At 40.5% G+C, this 19,156-nt stretch overlaps 1 protein-coding gene across 2 annotated transcripts in view; it reads right to left on the bottom strand.

The window, feature by feature from the left end:
• The window catches only part of il1rapl2 (interleukin 1 receptor accessory protein-like 2), a 355,386-nt gene that overhangs the window by 269,163 nt on the left and 67,067 nt on the right, over positions 1-19,156 (bottom strand). For both annotated transcript variants that reach the window (XM_020634405.3, XM_020634407.3), the window contains exon 2: positions 17,633-17,750. In XM_020634405.3, coding sequence (XP_020490061.1) covers positions 17,633-17,729 — 97 coding nt within the window. In that variant the 5' untranslated portion in view covers positions 17,730-17,750. The remainder of the gene's footprint in view (positions 1-17,632; positions 17,751-19,156) is intronic.

The raw sequence follows: 19,156 nt of genomic DNA, 5'->3' as shown, positions 1-19,156 counted from the left end.
CTCTCTATCTTGTCCCCAAAGACTCACACATTGAAAAGCCATTTACTCTGTTGCTTAACTACACTTGGCTCTCTATCGTCCTCTCACTCCCTTTTATCTGTTCCTAAGTGTTTTCATTTTTTCTTCATCTTTTCGCAATTTCTTTTTTCCACCTTTCATCTCTTGCATACAAGAGGCACAGTTGCCAAAATTTGTATCAAGATGAAAGTATCAGCATCCGTATTTTTTTTTTTTTTGTGACACTCCCACAGCTAGGTGTTTGTTCCGCCCTCTGAGTCTGCCTTCTCACTGCGGACAAAAGAGTATGGGTCTAGAGAAGCCTGTGCCACCCAAGCCCTTCCAGAGAGGGGCGTGGTCTAACACAGCTCATTTACATTTAAAGCTACAGACACAGAAACAACTATAGGATCTGAACAGGGCTGAAATAGAGGGGTTTATAGGCATGATCAAATACAGAATCAGAGTGGATTTAGAACAAGAAACTTCACAGACATGTTTTATTGAGCTCCGAGCATAATTAAAAATGGTTGAGGAGGCTAATATGTTCCTCTTTAATACTAAAAGCCCGACTATGACATTACTAGCTTTAAGGATGAAGTAAATAGTTCATATATTGTATGCATTTATAAAAATATTGTTGAGTGACTGAACTTCTCAACTTAAGCTTCTACAGAAACATGAGTCACATATCAGCCATAGAAAGTTTCTGGTTTCATTCAAATCAGCCTAAATGAAGGTAAGATTGACCTTCCTCACGATGAGAAACTTGATAAAGCAAAGAACTGAAATCTGAATGCTGATTGAATTCCTTAGAATTTAAAAAATGACATGTCGTTTGATGATGTCAGGGATGATATCTAGTGAGCAGGTTGTTATCGCAGTATGGAACCTAATCAGGACCCCCACGGAAGTGGAGAGATCTTGCTCACCCAGCTTTTTGCTCACTTGCCACTAATGCCTTAAGTGTGACAAGGTGAACACATCTGCATGAATCAGTGCAGCACCTAGATAGAGTTGTTCTGCCTTGTAAAGTCGGAGTCTGTTGACATTTTCATTCCCATTAGCCAGTCTTCAAACGTCGCTGTATCCCATAGCAAGTTCCTTTAATACGTTTACTTCTTGTGCCGTCTTTATTTGGTAGATTTCTCTGTCATAGCGTCAAGTTTTTTTTTTACATCTTTATCCACTTTTCACCGCTGTCATCCTTTCCTTTCTCCTTTTTCCCCGTCAGTAAACAGTCTTCAGTAACAAATTTCTTTTCACAGATTGATTTGATTCCAGTTAGTCCTCCACAGTCTGTGATAAGAGCCATGTCCCTAGCAACCATCTGCTTGTCTTAGTAACGATTTGTTCTTCTTGACGACGGCGATCTGTCAAGGGATGGCAGACCGTTGTTATGTGTAACTGACCAATCAGAATTAAGTATTTAACTAAATGGGATCTAAAAAATGGGATCTGTTCATGTGAGTGTATCTTCTGAGATAACGTAACAGTTGTTGATTAAACAGAATATGTCATATGTATTGAACAGAGGAAACACAATTCATGTTAAATATGAAAAACAACCCTTTTCCCTCAGCAATGACATTTATATCTGGGTAACGTTTAGGTTTGGATAAGAAAAAGAATCACGACTTGGGAAAATTTGTTAGAAATCTTTTTTTTTTTTTTAAATATGAAACACTCCAAATATTTTTTCACCGAAACGAATAGAGGTGTCTTTGAAGATTTCCGAAGCTCTAGGCCCAAGATTTGGGAATCAATCCGCAGAGTCTTTTTAAAACACTGGGAGTTTAATTTTCAAAGAGATGGATGCTCACCCTTGAGACATGAAAAGAATGATAATACACGAGGGGCACACAGTACAGAGTGGGCTCATACAGGTAGGTGCTCTGAAACTCGACAAGAAAAGTCAGAAGTCAGGCTGTCGAGTTTCAGAACATTAAACCAACTGAGTCCTGCAGTAAGAGTTCTCCACAGAGGGTCTAGCTGATCACACCTGGGCCTTTGGACTGAGCTTGCGTAGTTTAAATATCACTTTTTTATCACTGTAATTATCTAATCTGTTAATTTCAGAGGCTGAAGCCACTTAGCAGTATGATCTGACAAAACTGAATGTTAAATGAATGTGAACAGCCAATTTGGCAGCTTTGAGACACCCAGTACTCACTGCAGAGCAGCTGGAAAATCAAGTTTTCTATTCAATTATCTGCTGCTTTGTGCTCCTCGCTCTTCTCATCTCGTCCCCATGGTCCTCTCCTCCCTCTACCCCTGCTGTCATCTCTCCTCCCTTTTTTTCTTTTCTTCTCCCCCGTACTCTTCCTTTACCCCTGCTTCTCTGTTCATTACTTTTTTCATCCCTCCTCCTCTGTTCTTTATCATTTCATTTTGAATTATCATCCCCAAGAAGTGCTCTTAAGTTCTCTCTTTCTCTCTGACTCTCCCCTCCTTGTATCTCTCTCTTTGCTTCCCCCTCTCCTGTCCTCCTGTCCCTGCGCCCTCCTCCTCTGATCTGCTCTCCTGGCTCAGGCCCAGTTAAATTACCAGTTCTACAGAGCGATGGTGACAGAGTGCAGAACTTAATTACACACTGGCTGACAGCAAGGAGTACGTGTTAGATTTTTTTCTTTCTCTCTCTTTCTTTCTTCAGCTCTACTCCTTTTTTTGCTCTTCCCCACCCCCAATACCCTTAACTCTCTACTATTCTTTCTGTCTTCTCTTGTTTCTCTTTCCTTTCTCTCCCAACATGTGAAACCATTGCAGATATCAAGTAACTTGTACAACATTTTTATCCATTTAAAAATATTTCCAAAGATAAGCTATTTCATTGGCTGAAGGGGAGAGCTCTGATGACATTATCTCACTGATTTAGTCTCAGCATTACATACAGTGTTTTTGGATTTCTCAGTTTGCTTCATTCTGATACATAAATCAAATCTAAATCCTTTTATTTAATTTTTCTCATGTGCACAAGTTAAAACCAAGCAGCAACCTCCGGTGTTAAAGTGAAGCCATTGCTGAAGTGTAAAATCCTGCAGTTTGTCGAATGTCTGTTTGAGGCTGGCTTCAGGCGCCTCGGAAGTCACATTCACACAACAGCAAAAAAAAAACAGTTTTTACAGCAGAAATTAACATGATGGTACAAAAAACAAATAGGTCTTATTACTTATTTTCCTCATGGGCACACATTGTAAGAGGAGCGAATATTTTTTAAACAGATCCGTTTTGATTTTATGAATAATAAGTGTTATCCATAGTTAGGCGCGAAGCTGACGTGATTGACAGGTGGGCATTTACGTTTGTGATAAGGCTTAAACCCCACCTCAGCTGCAGCTCTCAGCCTGTCGTTAGGTTGACTGAAAGTTAGGTTGAGACAGGATTTCCAGCATGGAGACTGCTGTCGATGAGCCTCCAGAGCCTTCTGCAGTAACAGATGGGTGACGTCACTCACGCTTCATCCATTCATATTTACAGTCTATAGTTAAAACACTGTTGTCACAGTAATACATTCACTTAGTCTTGGTGTTCAACATGGATTACACTCTTTGTGCGTGTTTGTGTTATAAATGCTCAGAAATGGCTCTAGCATCAAAGCTTTATCTGGATGAAACCGTAGACTTTTATACAAATGGACAGCTTGCTTCAGGCTCCTCACGTTGAACAAGATGAAGCCAGAATATCCCCATGACAAGCGTGAACATATTTTGTATTTGTAACAATATGTTCACTCAGTCGGGCCAAGATATTGATGTCACGCGACTTCTGTTAATGAAATCCATCCATCAACAGAGCTGTCAATCATGGCGTCTTATATTGTTTTTTAGCATCGAATAAGTAATTGAAAAGAAATTTCTCAGACAAAAATGATTACTTGGACAAAAATGGCTTGATAAGAGTTATCATGATGAAACCATGTTTCAGAAAAGAATATCAGATGTGCAGTTTTTATTTATTAATTTTTTTAGATTTATTTTTGGGCTTATCATGTCTTCATTGGAGAGATAGGACAGTGGATGGAGTCAGAAATCAGGCAGAGAGAGAGAGTGGGGAATGATATGCAGGAGAGACGCCACAGGTTGGATTCAAAACCGGGGTCGTCTGCTTCGAGGAATTGCCTCCATACATGGGGCGCTCACACTAACCACTGTCCCACTGTGTGCATTTTAAATTTATAGTGCAACCCATTTTCAATCTGTTAACATCGAGGAGGCGTGGCTAATGACCTATACTGCTGACAGTCAGCAGGGGGAGCTCTAAATCGTTTTGCTTCACTCTCAGGTGGCTGTCGCTCCGTCGAGCTGAATATACAGTTTAAAGATGAAACTCTGAGGCTGGGGAGAAGTGTGGAAAATGATTTAATCATTTCCTCTGCTGTTAAACTTCAATCTCTCAATTTGTGTTTTTGTGTTTGGATGTATGTGCATAGCTTTGCAATGCATGTGTGTGTTCAGTCAGGGCATTTTTGTAGGTCAGTGTGTGTTTTCAGATGTGTGTATTTCCACTGGCATCTGAATGTGTGTGGTCCTTGCACAAGGCAGGTGTACCAGCATTAATTTGTGTTCAGGCTTATTTGTCCACTTCAAATGTAATCTATTTATTTAATAGTGCTGCCACTGCAAATGTGCTTATGTGTGCTCGTGTGTTTGTGTGGTGCTGAAAGTAAATAGCTATATGTACATAAAGGATGTATAAAAGTCCAGGAGGGAGGCTGTGTTTCTATTATTCATCATGTTATAATAAATTGATGTCCTCTACCTACAGAAGAGATTGAGATAAAGACATAAAGACAGAGGGGGCCGATAGTAAAGGAACCGAGCATGTGTGCATGCATGTGTGAACCAGTGCATATGTATAGTCAGTGTACATGTTTCTAGGAGTGGACAGTCTTGGAACGAGTCTGCATTTTCTGCACGTTCTGGCTGTATGCGTGTGTTAAAGGGCTAATTAATTGAGGGCCATATATAGTGTCTTTCCCCTGGGCTCCCTGTCTAATCTCATCACTGTCAACAATAAGCACAAACCTCAGCAGACATGCAAGTGGACAAGTGTTTGCAAAATATCACAGTTTCAAATGAAGAATCGCACATCCACAAACAAACACACTCACACACACATTCAATGTTACTTAGAGAAGACAGGGATGTAATAAGAAGTACTTTTACATCAGATAGGAGATGGAAAATGCTGAAAAAAGGCAACAAACGCAAATCTAGTGCAATCTCCTTTATTTAAAATCTTAGAATTTTGCAAGTGAGTCATATTTAACAAAAACTGGCTCATGTTAAATGAAGTCTGCTGTACTCGCTTTTGGGTTAGGGTTTCAAATTTAGTCTAAATGAGATTTTCTTTTGTGATTTAAAACATTTGGGCTTGTTCCTGCTCAACTTCAAAACATTGTGTATTTAATAACCACTAGGACTATAAATTACTTTTTAAATCAATTAAAATCTGAAGGACGTGTTCTAGTACTCATTAAGACTAGGGTTTTTTTTCAGCTTTATAAGTTCTTATGAACTTGAATTTATGTTTTCCTGCACCTACTGCTCTGCTTTTGACTTATGCCCCGAACCAGATTGACGGTTTACAAAGTACAATTTTAGATTTACTGTGTCCACCTCTGCTAAAGACTATAGACCCTTTAAACATATTGGTGTCATACATACATGTATAGCCATACAGGCTCTTTCTTTCTTTCTTTCTCTGGGTTTTAAACTCAACAGTATAATTACACAAGCGGTGATGTATGCCAACAACAGAGCAGAGATGCCATGATGGAGACAGTGGAGTAAACCAGGACAAGTGAAGGTTGCACAACAACTTTACAGAACAGTAAAGTTTAGGAGAAGAACCCCTGTCGCTGTCAGCATGCACAATCAGACTTTTATATATTCAAACATGCAGAAAAGCTTTATTTCAATCTGCACAGCTTTACTCTCTCGCTCTCTGCCAAGACAGCTTTTAACAAACAGATACAAAAAGCGGTCTGTGAGAAGTTTGCTTGTTGTCGTAAAATTCGGCAAATGATCGCACTCTTGGCCTTTAGGTTATTTTTAAGGCATTTTTTTGCATTTGCATGTAAAGTGTGTGGGCATTAACGTTGGTGTGTGCCGTGTCTGGGTGTGTTCAGAGTCCAAGGGGCGTCAGCCTTTATCAATATTTGACTGCAGAACCAGAGACTGGATGAATCTTTAATATGACCTTGGAGCAGAGCAAAGACACGAAGAGACAAGAGAGAGAGAGATGGAGGGATGGCAAGACAGATAATGTGAGAGGGAGACCATGGAGGTTTGATGAAAGGAAGAGAAATAATAATGGGAGGGGGACAGGGCGCTATTTTTAAACCATCTGCATTCACAGGAGTCAAAAAAAGAAAAAAAAAATGTATTATCATAAAATTTTAAAGAAATTTAACAACTTGGTGGTTACAACACAATGAGCTTACATAATTTAAAGTGAATGTTGCTAAGATCAGTACACACTACAAGATAATCTGCCTGATTTTGCACCAGACTGTAAACATTTTTGCCTAGGGCCCCAATACACTCCATATTCCCCACTGATCATGCAAAGCCAAGCACGTGTTGTATTACTACAATATGTACAAAAGGTAACCATGCTCAGGCCCAGTTTGCACTGGAGCATTGTGACTGTAGGCCAGTTGGGGAATGAGGAAGGGGGGACAATCGTGCTCCAGCAGTGTGTGTGTACCCTGAAGAGTGATCTTATCTGAACAGAAAGACGTTGGGGGCTGCCTCGATTGCAAATTCTAAATATTAAACATGTTCAGTATTTATGATCCAATCTCCTGTTGTGTGGGCGGGACCCAGAGGAGAGCCGGGCCACATTCCAGGAATTTTCACGTGGAACGAAACGATAGCCAAGCTGGCTGAAGAGAGAAGAGCAAAGACTGCAGTGAATCAGATGTTTCTCCCATCTTCACTTCTTCTCCATGTTTAACTCTACTCTTAGTGCATTTTTTGCGACAACAAGTAAATATAGTGTCACAAATTCTTCCCGCACATCATCAGCCATGTTTGATTACTTCTTAATTGCATTTGACCGCAAAACATTTCATGAGATTTCCAGTTTTGAGAGTCAGGACTCTAGTTAGCTGATGGTGTGTGGTGTGCTGGAGCAAATATATATGATTGTTTGTTGTCATGTGTTGGGTCTCACATGTTCAAAATATTAAGATATTTCAAGGCAAGGCACTAGATCCGTTTTTCTCCCCACCTTCCTCTCTTGCACACTAAACCTCATTGACATTATTGCCTGGTAGCTACAGACTAAGAACCCCCTTCTAAAGCCGATTAGAGAGAGAGAGAGCGAGAGAGAGCAAACGACAGTAACAGAGAGGACAGAAGAAGGACACTTTGAAAATGATGATGACAAAATGCATGACCATGGATAGATGCAGGGGAGGGGAGACAACATAATAAAAAAGAAAAGAGACAAGTGGTGAAGAAATATTGGCAGAGTTCAGCCACTTCAGTGAAAGATAGAAGTGGTGTGGCGTTCAAATTGATCACCAGTAGCTACATATTTTTAGAATAGGCTGCAGGGTGCATACTTTTTTTCCATTTACATGGTTGATAATGTAAAATGTCATAAGAGACGCATAGCCGATTTTTAGACAAGAAGCCTAGAAGTAGACAACAATTAATTTGCTTAAACCGGAGGCGGGGGAAAAGGAAGGTTGATGGAGCTCGGACTTCAGCTAGGACTTGACCAGTCTGTAAATGAGTTGTGCAGCCATACAGCCAACACAAGCCACATATTCTATTCAACCCTCTCACAAGTGTGCAAGTTATGTGTGACTTGCACCTATACAGTGACCAAGAGGGGTCTAGAACACACACAGCAACCTCTGCCATCAGTGTGTGAATGTGTAGGTGTGACATGCGATGTAAAAGTGCTTTGAGTAGTCAGAAGACTAGAAAAGCGTTATACAAGCTCAAGTCCATTTCCTAATTACCATTCTATACTGACATGAGAAACGAGTGAATATTCTCATCTGACTGAGTAAGCCAATACACATATTTACCAAAAAGTTTAACTACTATTACACCAGCATCACCAGTACTGGACAGAACACTGATAAAATATTAACAGAGCTCATTTTGTTGGTGTTACTGTGGTGAAGCTGAACACAGGCTGGGCTTTGGAAGAAATCCATTTCCAGGGGCTGTAGATGGGATTGGAATCTGTCTCGACCAATGAACGCAGCTCTCTCCTCTTCCCTCATCTAAACGGGAGTAAGAAGATTCTAGAGAGGCTTTGAAATACAAAGCTTTCCTCACAGAAAACTGATCCTTGTTTGGGTGGAACAGAAACAAGACCAATATTAACTGTTCAGCTGTGATAGCTTGGGAGGCGATAACACATCTGGTTATTGTTGTTGTTCCAGACAATGCGTACTCAACAAACAACACCATGTGCACTCATACTTTCAGGCATATATTTCTTAAACTCTGAGGAGACGTACTTGAAAAACTGCTGACTCATGCTAGTCTTGTCAGCTGCACTGATCCAGTGATAATGCATGACTCGCTCTCTATGTCTCAGTTCATGGGAGTTGTCCCTCTGCTGCCTACTTTTGGGTGGTGGTGTGTAATGCGTTCATGGACGCATTTTTTCCTGCGCCCATTGAAGCTCCTATCTCTTGTATTGAAGAGGAGCACATGTGCAACATATAACGGGAATCAATGGATTTGAGTGCCCAAGATTGGAAACACTCCACCAACCAGTAACTTTAGACCGAGCAGCAATCTATTGATTCAATCCATTTTTATTTATGTAATGCGAAGTCATTACAAAAGTTATGTAAGGACACTTCAAGAGCAGGTCAAGACTATGTGCTTTGTTACTATTTACAGAGACCTAACATGAGCGATGAGCAATCAATGAAAGCAATGAACAGCAACAACAAACACACATACAGAGCTGCAACTATTCATGTTTGTTTGTAGGCTGATGTTTTAGCTAATGCTGCTGTGTAGTAAAAACCAGCTGGATAACGCTGAATGTAGTAATTTAATTAGAAAAAGCTTACGCACACTCGCACACACAGCAGTGACACAACAGCCTGTTATCTTTAGCTTAAGAGGGGCAACAAAAGGGCAACAGTGAGAGAGAGAGGGAGAGAGGCAGACAGAACACACTGTATTGTAGTGAACAGCGTGTGGTGTGTGAACAGAAAACAACCAAACACACAAGTAGAGCAGCTGAATGAAGAGTGCAGGAAAGTCAAGTGGATGTCTTTACATGACAAAGCCACTTGTGTTAATTAGTCATGCTGGAGAGAGATGTAAGCTAGGAGTGCTGTTAACACAGAAAATACTTTTATAGTATAAGTCATAATGGGCACACACATACCCGCTCACACAGGTTCCCATGGGGTGAAATCACGTCATTCCTCATCTCTGCTGTGTCATATCTAAATATTACATTTCTGAGTGTTATTCTCCACAGTTTCACTGTGTGCTCACCAAGAGACTGTCTCATGGCGCTCACATCTATCCCTCTCAAAAGCCCTTTTCAGATTGCAATTCTGCAGCAGCGCCATCATCAAGTTCTGCAATCATTACGCCTTTGTACTTACTCTAGCTCGAGCCCCCAACCCTTGATGTCCTCCGCTTTCTAGGTGCAACAACACATGATCCAATCAGTGAACATTACCAATTGTTCTTTGTTCTTAATAATGATAGGGCTCACATGGGAAATGAACTGATTTATATTTAATGAACAGCAAATCTCAGTCAGAGTTCATGACAAGGAAGCCATTCTAGGCTGCATTTTAGACATTTTAAAAACCCAACTATTGATGCAGCTTGCAGCATATTGACAACGCTCACTGACAAAAACGTTCTGAAATTTTCAGGGTGAGCTGCTTGGAATGAACACAGACAGTCAGAATGATTCCTGATTCCTCTAGAATGTTCCACATGACGTCTGGAAGGAACATGTGAGAAAGGAGCATGAAACTTTCAGGACAACTCAGAGCGATAGAGTTGGAGGAGGGGGGGTTTTGTTTATATCCTGCAACCCAGTGCACAAATGATGCAATCTACATGCACATAAAGAGGCTGCTTCATTTTGTTATCTGTTGGCCAGTGTGATATTATCCACTCATTGTCCAGTTATGTCGAACTACTCCATAAAATTGTCATCACAGCATCAGACTCTGTGACTTCATAGCTAATTCTAGCATCATTCTCTTTTATGTCATCTGCTGCCTACATTTGCTGCCACTTTAATCAGTGATTGTTTCCACAGCGAGTGGCGCGGTCCATCTCTGGAGCGTGCCAACAGCGCCACTACGCTCTGCTCCATTTCAAATATACTAAGAGTCTATTATCGACAGAGTACGCTTCAGGCACCAGTCAAGCTGGACAGAATAGAACAACCCTGACAGGAAGTCAGACAAGGAAACGCACAGGGGGTCTCGTCAATTTCAAAATAAAACACAATATACGGACTCACAATCGTATTTTCCATCACTTCATCAACATCGTCAAAACCGACCCAAACGAACAACAAAGCAACCTAAGATTAAGCAACCTAACATTTTGTTTGTGAGTTTTTCTCTTTATTCTCACGTGATCTTCATCGTTCTCATGTGATGTGTGTACAGCTTACCCTGGCCGCGCTCCTCTGCACTCACGCTCAAGAAACGGACCCAGTGGGGCAGGGCACGCGCGCCGACCAATGGAGCAAAAGCATGGCACTGACAGGTCACGGCACGCACGGAGTATGGGGAAATTTGTGGGGTGAGACCTCCCATCCAAAAAGGATAGCCTCCCGCTGGGAGGTGAAGTGTGCATGCATGAAAACCTCTCGAACAGTGAGTGTCCATGTCGGCTGCTTATTAGTCTGTCAGAGTGAGCAGAAATGTTGTGTGGACTGCACACTCAAATCTGGACCTGTAAACCCTTCTTCTGTACTTTCTGTTACAAGATGAATGTTTTTCTTGAACTGGAACTGGAATCACCAAAAAAAAAAAAAAAAATAGCAATGAAATGTTCTTTATTATGTAACTTATTTGTTGCAATTATGTCATGAAGTTACATCACTTACCTGAACCACTCAGCAGCCCATGCAAAACAAAACTGTCTGTCTCGCCAGCAGCTGTCATACAATAAGAGCTTATAAATGTTGAATGTCTCTCAACAGCTGCTCTATTTCTCTCGTTCCCTGTCACTGTCTCCATTCTCAACAATGGTGAATAAGTAATTTGCCTTTTTGCCCTCAGCACTTTAAGCATCCAGAGTGATGGAAAAGAAATTCACATCTCTCCTCAAACAACCTCTAAGGTCACATTGGTTCTGCTGTATAGGATCCTTCTGTGTGCTTTTTCCTATAGTCTTGAACATTATTTATGAATATTTTTAGCTTAGTATTAATATCTTATTACATTTTTCTGACACAGTGATTCAGAAAGCTTTCATGTTTAACAACGTGTGATATTTAACCGGTGAAAATCTTTATGTGGATGTTTCCTCAAATTACAGATGTTGTGTGCGCATGGAGGTCTTGCGTTTGTTTGAGCATGAGTGTGTGTGTCAGCAGAAAAGAGGCCTTTGTATTTGGATGCTGTCCTATTTTGTGTACACGGCATACACGTATACACCGTTTATATACGATACCATGTGCAATACAAATAAGCCTCACGCACATTTGCACACTCATAAACGGTTATCTCAACCCTGCTTTGCATGCTAGGAGTTAATCAGCGATTAGATCACACTGAGATCTAATCGCTCTCTGATCTCATTTTAAGCTGTGTCAGATAACACACACACACACACACACACAGATGCAGACACAGCACATCTTGTGGAGGTGTTGAAAGACTGTTAAAACCCAGAAGGCGGGGCAGAAACAACAGAAGTAAGAAAAATGTTTTTTTCCGAGGTGATAAATCTGGCTTGTATGGGTAAATAATATATAGAGGAAATGTGTTGGTAAAACATTAATGCCATATGGAACATGGTGTTGTTGTACATTTTACACTCTCTTTCATATCTGTACTTCCATCTTCACTTCAAACAACATAAGTTTATTTTAGTTGAGCATAGAAAACCATGTTAATACTAAATACACAACAGAGGTTTACAGATAAAGACATCTCCTTCTTTATAACGTTTCATTTGTTTCTTCCTACCTCTCTCTCTCCCTCTCTCTCGCTGTATCAGCCCAGCAGGGATCTAGATAAGACTCTATGCTATCTTCCTCTCTCTCTTTTCTAATCTATTTGTTCTGTCTGTCTGGAGCAACGACGCTATAGAAATCTGGCCTTGACTTAAAAAGACCAGGAGAGATGAAGTGAAGGATGGAGAGATATTGAAGAGAGATGGATGTATAAACCTTAATTTGACCCCCTGCAGGACAGAATGTGATGTATTCAGGGACTCTGCAGCCATGTGTATGTCTGAGTGTTACTGCCTGAACATTTGTGTAAGGGATATTCTGCAGGAAGTGTGAGATTGTGTGTAAACCTACTTTCCTCTACCCATTAGCTTCATTGTGTTTTTTCTTACACAATATAATTCTATCTGCAGTCTTTATTTAATAACTGTGCTTTTGGAAATGGAGAAAAAAACATGTATTGCAGATGTCTTTAAAATGGTAAAAGAGAGACGTAAATCACTGATCAGAGAATCACAATGGATACAGACATTGCATTAACCCATATCATCCACTTTTTGACAAGCAGCATGCGAGGCGGAGATACCATTATCAAATCAACAAATGAAGAGCATATCCTTTTTAGAATGCAGATACCATCATTCAAGAAGTGATCCAAGAGTCTGAGCATAAATGACAGGAAGCACTGAAGCTGTGAGCGAGGCTTGATGTAAAACAGCGCCTTCATCAACAACACCTTTGTACAGGATAATTATCACACAAACACAAACACACAGGCTTTACACTTCATGTCTGTTTACTCCACTTTGGTAAACTTCTTAATGCTCTTCTTTCTCTCGACTGAGCTGTTTCTTCGCATCAACAGGGTGGTGTAAAAGTAACCGTCCATCTGTTGGCTGATTGGTTGAGTGGTGAGAGACATCTGGAGATCAGAACTGTGTCAGTAACAGCAGTCTGTCAGTTATAATATGTATTTACATTAAAACAGAAGGGAAAAAAACAACAAAACTTTCGACTGTCAGTCGACTTTTGGAGGTATCTGATGAATCAGATTCAAATAAGTCAGGGACAGGCCTAGTACAGAACAGCGGGATGACTGATCTGACAACGCAGTCCCAGGTAGGCCAGTGTGGTCTTTAATGAGATTATGAAACAATATATACATTGGATCTGACTTATTGTAATGCTAGACATTTGCTTTTATGTTTTGAATTACAAATTGATGAATTATTGTCATATAAATGTATGTCATTTCTTTATGTATTTTGGGGCTTTTGATGCTTTTATTTTAGAAAAAAAAACAGTGGAAAGAGTCTGAAAGAGGGGGAGAGAGAGAGAGATGGTCGGCAATGACATGCCGGAAAGGAGCCACAGGTTGGATTTGGACCCAGGCCGTCCATTTTTGAGGACTTCAGCCTCTGTACATAGAGCAAAAACAAAACTTTGGATATATCAAAATTCTTTGGAGATAGAGACTTCAATTCAAACAACATTCTTATCAGAGTCATAAAGAAAGCTACAGTAAATTGAGGTCTTTCTTTATGAGCGTTCTGCTGCTTTGGGTTTCCTTTTTTCAGAAGATGCAGTTTGTCTGTCCCTGGTGCTTTCATTCAAAGTTATCAACTCTCTCTCTCAAGGAGTCTTAGAGATTCTTAAAGAATGTTTTCCATCAGTGATGAAGGACGTATGTAGAACAAGGCTTAATACAAACCAGCATCACATATTCATGTAGGCCTCAGGCTAAAACAGTCTGTTTGATAGTTATCAGGACTTGGATTGACATAAAATCACCCTGGCAGTAGAAATAAATGATTAAAATTATATAATAATAATACAAATTAGATGCAACATTTTCCTTCACTTGGTATGGGCTGCAACATATTTTAAAAATGAAAAAGCTGTATGAATCTCTTTTTTAAAAATGTTTATTTGTAGGCCTATTTTTTCCTTTATTGGAGGACTTCAGTAGTACTCTTGTAGTACTCCAAATCTGCCTTGGTCTCAAGTATGGTCTTGAGCATTTTTACTTACGGTCTCAGACTGGATGGACTCTGGATCGTAAATCCAGAACGGTCAAGACCACCGCTGAAAGGCTATTTTTCCACAACATTACTGTGATTAGAAGGAAAACGCCCATTTCTAATAGTATGAATAACTTCAATTAATTTATAATTTGATTTTTATCCCCCGGTTACAGCCACAACCTTCCCAGTGTTACAGTCTAAATGAGTGACACGCAAGCTACACAAAATGTTTCATAGATAGTTATGGTCTTGGTCTTGTCTCTGTCTCGGAGCACTCTGGTCTCAGATATGTCTTGGTCTCGGTTAGTGTGGTCTTGATTACAATGGCAGCGTGCGCAACCAACCAACAGGCTACCGGCATTGTTATCATTCCATTGCACATAAGCTCCAGTAAGAAGTCAGTGTCGGTTCTTCATCACGTTATTTAGCTTTATCTGTGAAACTTTTTCCAGCTGAGAACGACAAGATGAAAACAAATATTTTAACCAAACAGTGGAATTCTCTCTTTTTATTCTGTACTTTGACCTTGCTTTCACATTTCAGCTCAGCACTTGCTGCATGGCTTGTTTACTACAAACTCTTAATATTCATTCTAAATTATGTAGAGCCCATTCAACGCCACAACGGAGGTTTGTCAACATGTTCGCTCACTATACACTTACAGAGTGATGTCCAGCTTCAGGGTCGATGATACATCGGTATCTGACCTCTGAGTTCCCTACAGGACTCAGATACAGTGTCACTTTTGTATTGATTGGACTCTGTAGCCAGCACTTATTATTCACACACTGCTCTCTCTGTTGTGCCTCATCACAATTTGTCCCTTTTTTTTTTTTTGCTGCAGTCGGTGCTGCATCAAAGCACAGCAGGGGAACTGACAATAGGAAATGATAGTTCCCATCCATATGGTGTCCAGTTACACACACATACACCCACACACAAACAAACACACACAAACACACTCACACGTACAAGCAGCGAGGGAGGGAAAAGATCTAACATCCTATCTTTGACCGACTGTAGCGGTCGCCCACATAAAAGTCCGCTTGGCTCTGCTCTGATCACATAATTGCTCTGTGCTAGCGTCTCTCACACACACACACACACACACATACACACACACACACACACACACACACACACACACACACACTATCATTGTTAAATACAGCATGAGCAGACCGTTCACACATGCATGTATACCGACAAGCATGCTTCCACACACATACTGTACTTGGCAAACGCAAACACAAAAAGTCCCACCAGCTCTCCCACACAGTTGGCACGTTAAATGTGAGCGAGACACCGACATACACAAAGAGAAAGGTAGACGGTAAAAGAGGAGACTGAGAGAAAAAAAGTGCAGCAAACACTCTTGAAACTCAACCTGCACTGAGTTTGGAACAGGCCTATGTTTTCTCTTTGAAATAACTTGGTCCCCTTTGGACGGTTTCTCTGATTAAAAGTGAAACAACATTTCTCTTCCGTTTCAATGTTTCCTGGAAGTTTCGTCTTGTAAAAGTTATAAGAGTAAGAGTACAAAATGTGGATGTCAGGGAGGTCTGGCTTCTGCTGCATTTGTCCTGGACACATCAATAAAGCCCTGCCAGCTGCTTGAACATGTCCCGTAGAGCCTGATCTTTGACCTCTGGTTGAGAGAAGAACCCTAGTTCCTGTGCAGGGTTCGATGAACCATGGCTCAATGGCCTGTAGCTACATAAAGTAATGTGTTACTTCCCAAACATTTTGTCACTCAGATGCGGTCACTCTTGTGTTCGCAACAAGAATAACGCTACAGCACTTGAACTTTACAAGCCGAGAAATATATATATTTTATTTCTGTTTCAGTTGCCTTTAGAAATATAGAAAACATCCAAGTTACGAGTATACAATATTTAAGAGGTTGAGCTGAAGCTGACCTTCTACAGAAATAAATACTCAGTACTCAGAATGAATTATTTCCTCTGGATATTTAAGAGTTTATAGTTTGACACTGCAGGACATTTGTTAAATCTGCATTTAATCAAGAATCTACAGTAATCAAGAAAGTAAAGTAGCTAGTAAGTAAACACTACAAGATAATCGATCAAAGTCAGCAAAGGCCTGATTATCTGATGGTTCCAAAGATAAGCGTTCAATAAGGAAATAAAATGAATCAGCTCATCCTCATTTACCTCAACTCATGCGGAGCCCTCATTTCTTTCTAAATACAGATTATTCAGGAGTGTGTGACATCACTTATTTGCAACTAAGCTCTGCCTCTGCCAAGCCTCTGATGAGAACGTCCACAGATAAATTATAAAGTAAACTTGAAAATCTTTCATTTCAGTGTTTTTATTTTTTTTTGTTTATGTCAGATTGTGTATTCAAATAGTGTTTTATAGAAGTACTGTGATGATCAGTAATGCCTTACTACTACTGACTGTGTGTGTGTGTGTGTGTGTGTGTGTGTCTGTGTGTGTGTGTGTGTGTGTGTGTGTGTGTGTGTGTGTGTGTGTGTGTGTGTGTGTGTGTGTGTGTGTGTGTGTGTGTGTGTGTGTGTGTGTGTGTGTGTGTGTGTGTGTGATTACAAAGAAGGATTGTTAGATCTTCACACAGTTCAAAAAGTCCTGCGTTACAGGGGAATCCATTCCAACTGGATGGCTGTAAAGAGATGACCTGTGTAGTTGGAAAGGGATACTTCCTGTTTTTAGCCTCTTCCGGACGTGGCAGGGGGGCATACCAAGAAAGTTGCTACTGCTACAGGTCATATTTAATATCAGAGACTCAAAGCGACTGTAAGCAGAGAACCGGTTATGTACCTTTATATCACACAAACTAATAAGCCGCACTAAACTCACCGTACAGTATCACTCACAGCTTTATTGAGTGCTCATTTCAAACATCAATAGCCACTCAAACTCTCTCCGTCAAGCTGATCAGCGAGACACAACAAATCGATCCTGAACAAAAGACCATCAGCAGATCTGCCATCAGCTGGCCGCCCATACACAAATGAGCATAGAAGGAACAACATTGACAGCAGCAGTTAGACGGGTCGATCGTAGAGGAGTGGGAAAGGAAACCTAAAGAACAGCCATGTGAGCTCGACGATACAGAGAGAGAGAGAGAGAAAGGAGGAGGTTGTGATTGTGAGAGAGAGAAGCAAAGAAGTTAAGTCATATCAGACAAGAGTGGAGAGAACTGTTAGGAAAGAAGAGATGGAGCATATGTTTGACAGCGAGTAGGATAATATGAGTCAGAAAGAGAAGATGAGAAAGACAAGAGGTGGCATTATCGTTCAATTGGAGAGAAGACTGAAGAGTGTTTTCATGAAAAAGACAGAGAGTGAAATGAAAACAACAAAAACAAAGAGACGTAGAAAAGAAGCCTGGTAACCTTCGAGGAGAGAGGCTCATTTTCAGCAAAGTCTACAAGACGTGAAGTGTACCCGCAGACAACAAAAAACCAAGGCCGGTCACCTGAGTTCCTCTTGGAGATGTACTTGACGTCGTCACAGACTCCTGAGGCGAGGAAGAGGGGGAGGAGGAGGAGGAAGAGGGGGGATAAAGTCTTCATCTCTCTATTCTCCACTGGCACCTAAAGAAAACAGAAAATAACAAACTGTTAAAAAAAAAATCATCATTCTGATTCACACTTTAAACTAGAAATCATGAGCAAAGAACATCCAAACTGTATCTGGATTCAGACCGAGTGGCTAACCGCCAGTGTTGAATAATGAAGCCAGGAAAACTGCAGTGAACCAAGTGTCCACTTGAGGCTGAAGAATCCCCTTCAGGACCCTTTATAAAATCATAGACATTACACAGAAGCAGTCTCAGTGAAATGTTGTCCTAAACCAACAGGCAGAGAGCTGGAGCTGAGGGGCGGGCCTTAGACCTCCTGACAAACAGCTACAGTACACCTACCTGTCAGTCAGTCAGATCAGCCACGCCCCCTCATTATGAATAGCTCTAATTCATAAAATCTAATTGGATGTGTTATGAAAAAAATCCAGCCGTGTACAGTTTGTGCAGATAATGAAATGAGCTATCAGGATGTTTATTTCTGCTGTCATGATTTACATTTTAATTAAGCAGAAATGCTCACAGCCCGATTCTTAAAAACTACTGTATTTAGTATCAGTTGCTTGCTTTTCTCTTTTACACCACATGGGGGTAGATTTGTTGTTATAACTCATCTATTTTAATAAGATTAATCCTCAAACTAATTCTTAAAATTTGCACAATTAAATGGTAATTAGTAAATGGACTTGCGCTTGTACAGCGCTTTTCTAATCTTCTGCCCTTTTACACTGCAGGTCACACCTACACATTCACACACTGATGGCAGAGGCTGCTATCTAAAGTGACCATCAGAAGTTACTTATCCCATTCATACACATTCATAAACCGCCCATGAAGCAACAACAGAGCAACTTGGGGTTAAATTCCATTGCTAGGACGATAACAAGTAGAAAGCATGCAGTCTCTTTAGATTGGCTGACTCGTATGTACGCACAATTCTAAAGAAAAAACAACCTGGAAGTCTTGTACTGAGATGTTGCTCTTATTTCCCTGTGAACTCAATGTACCATGCTGCCTTACAATTTGTCTCTAGGCACACTGTCAGTCATGCTCTTTGTTAACAAATGCCTACATTCCCCACTTTGGGAATCCCTCGTCCCTGGTATGGGTTTCCATCTTGTAGGAGAAAGTATGTTTGTCTTTGTTGCAGGAGAATGGAATATCAGAACATCTCTACATGAACTACCTTATGTTCACTGCTGATTTCAAAAACTGTCAGCGGCTGTAACCTCTGGTCTCATGGACTTATTATACATATTATTCCACAAACTCGCTCTGTCTTTGGTAAAAGTGCTTTTTAAGTCTTTGCTCCTTCACCTTAGTGTGGGCTGCAGAGTCTCTTTAAACTAAAGCATTGTATTAGCTTGTAATAATTGAAAAGCAAGATTAAGGTTCATTTGACCAGCGCATGCAGTCCAG

The sequence above is a fragment of the Labrus bergylta genome, chromosome 9 (genome assembly GCF_963930695.1).
Source record: "Labrus bergylta chromosome 9, fLabBer1.1, whole genome shotgun sequence".
Taxonomy (NCBI): Eukaryota; Metazoa; Chordata; class Actinopteri; order Labriformes; family Labridae; genus Labrus; species Labrus bergylta.
The sequence above is the reverse complement of the archived record's forward strand: the minus strand, read 5'-3'. Positions and strand labels throughout refer to the sequence as shown.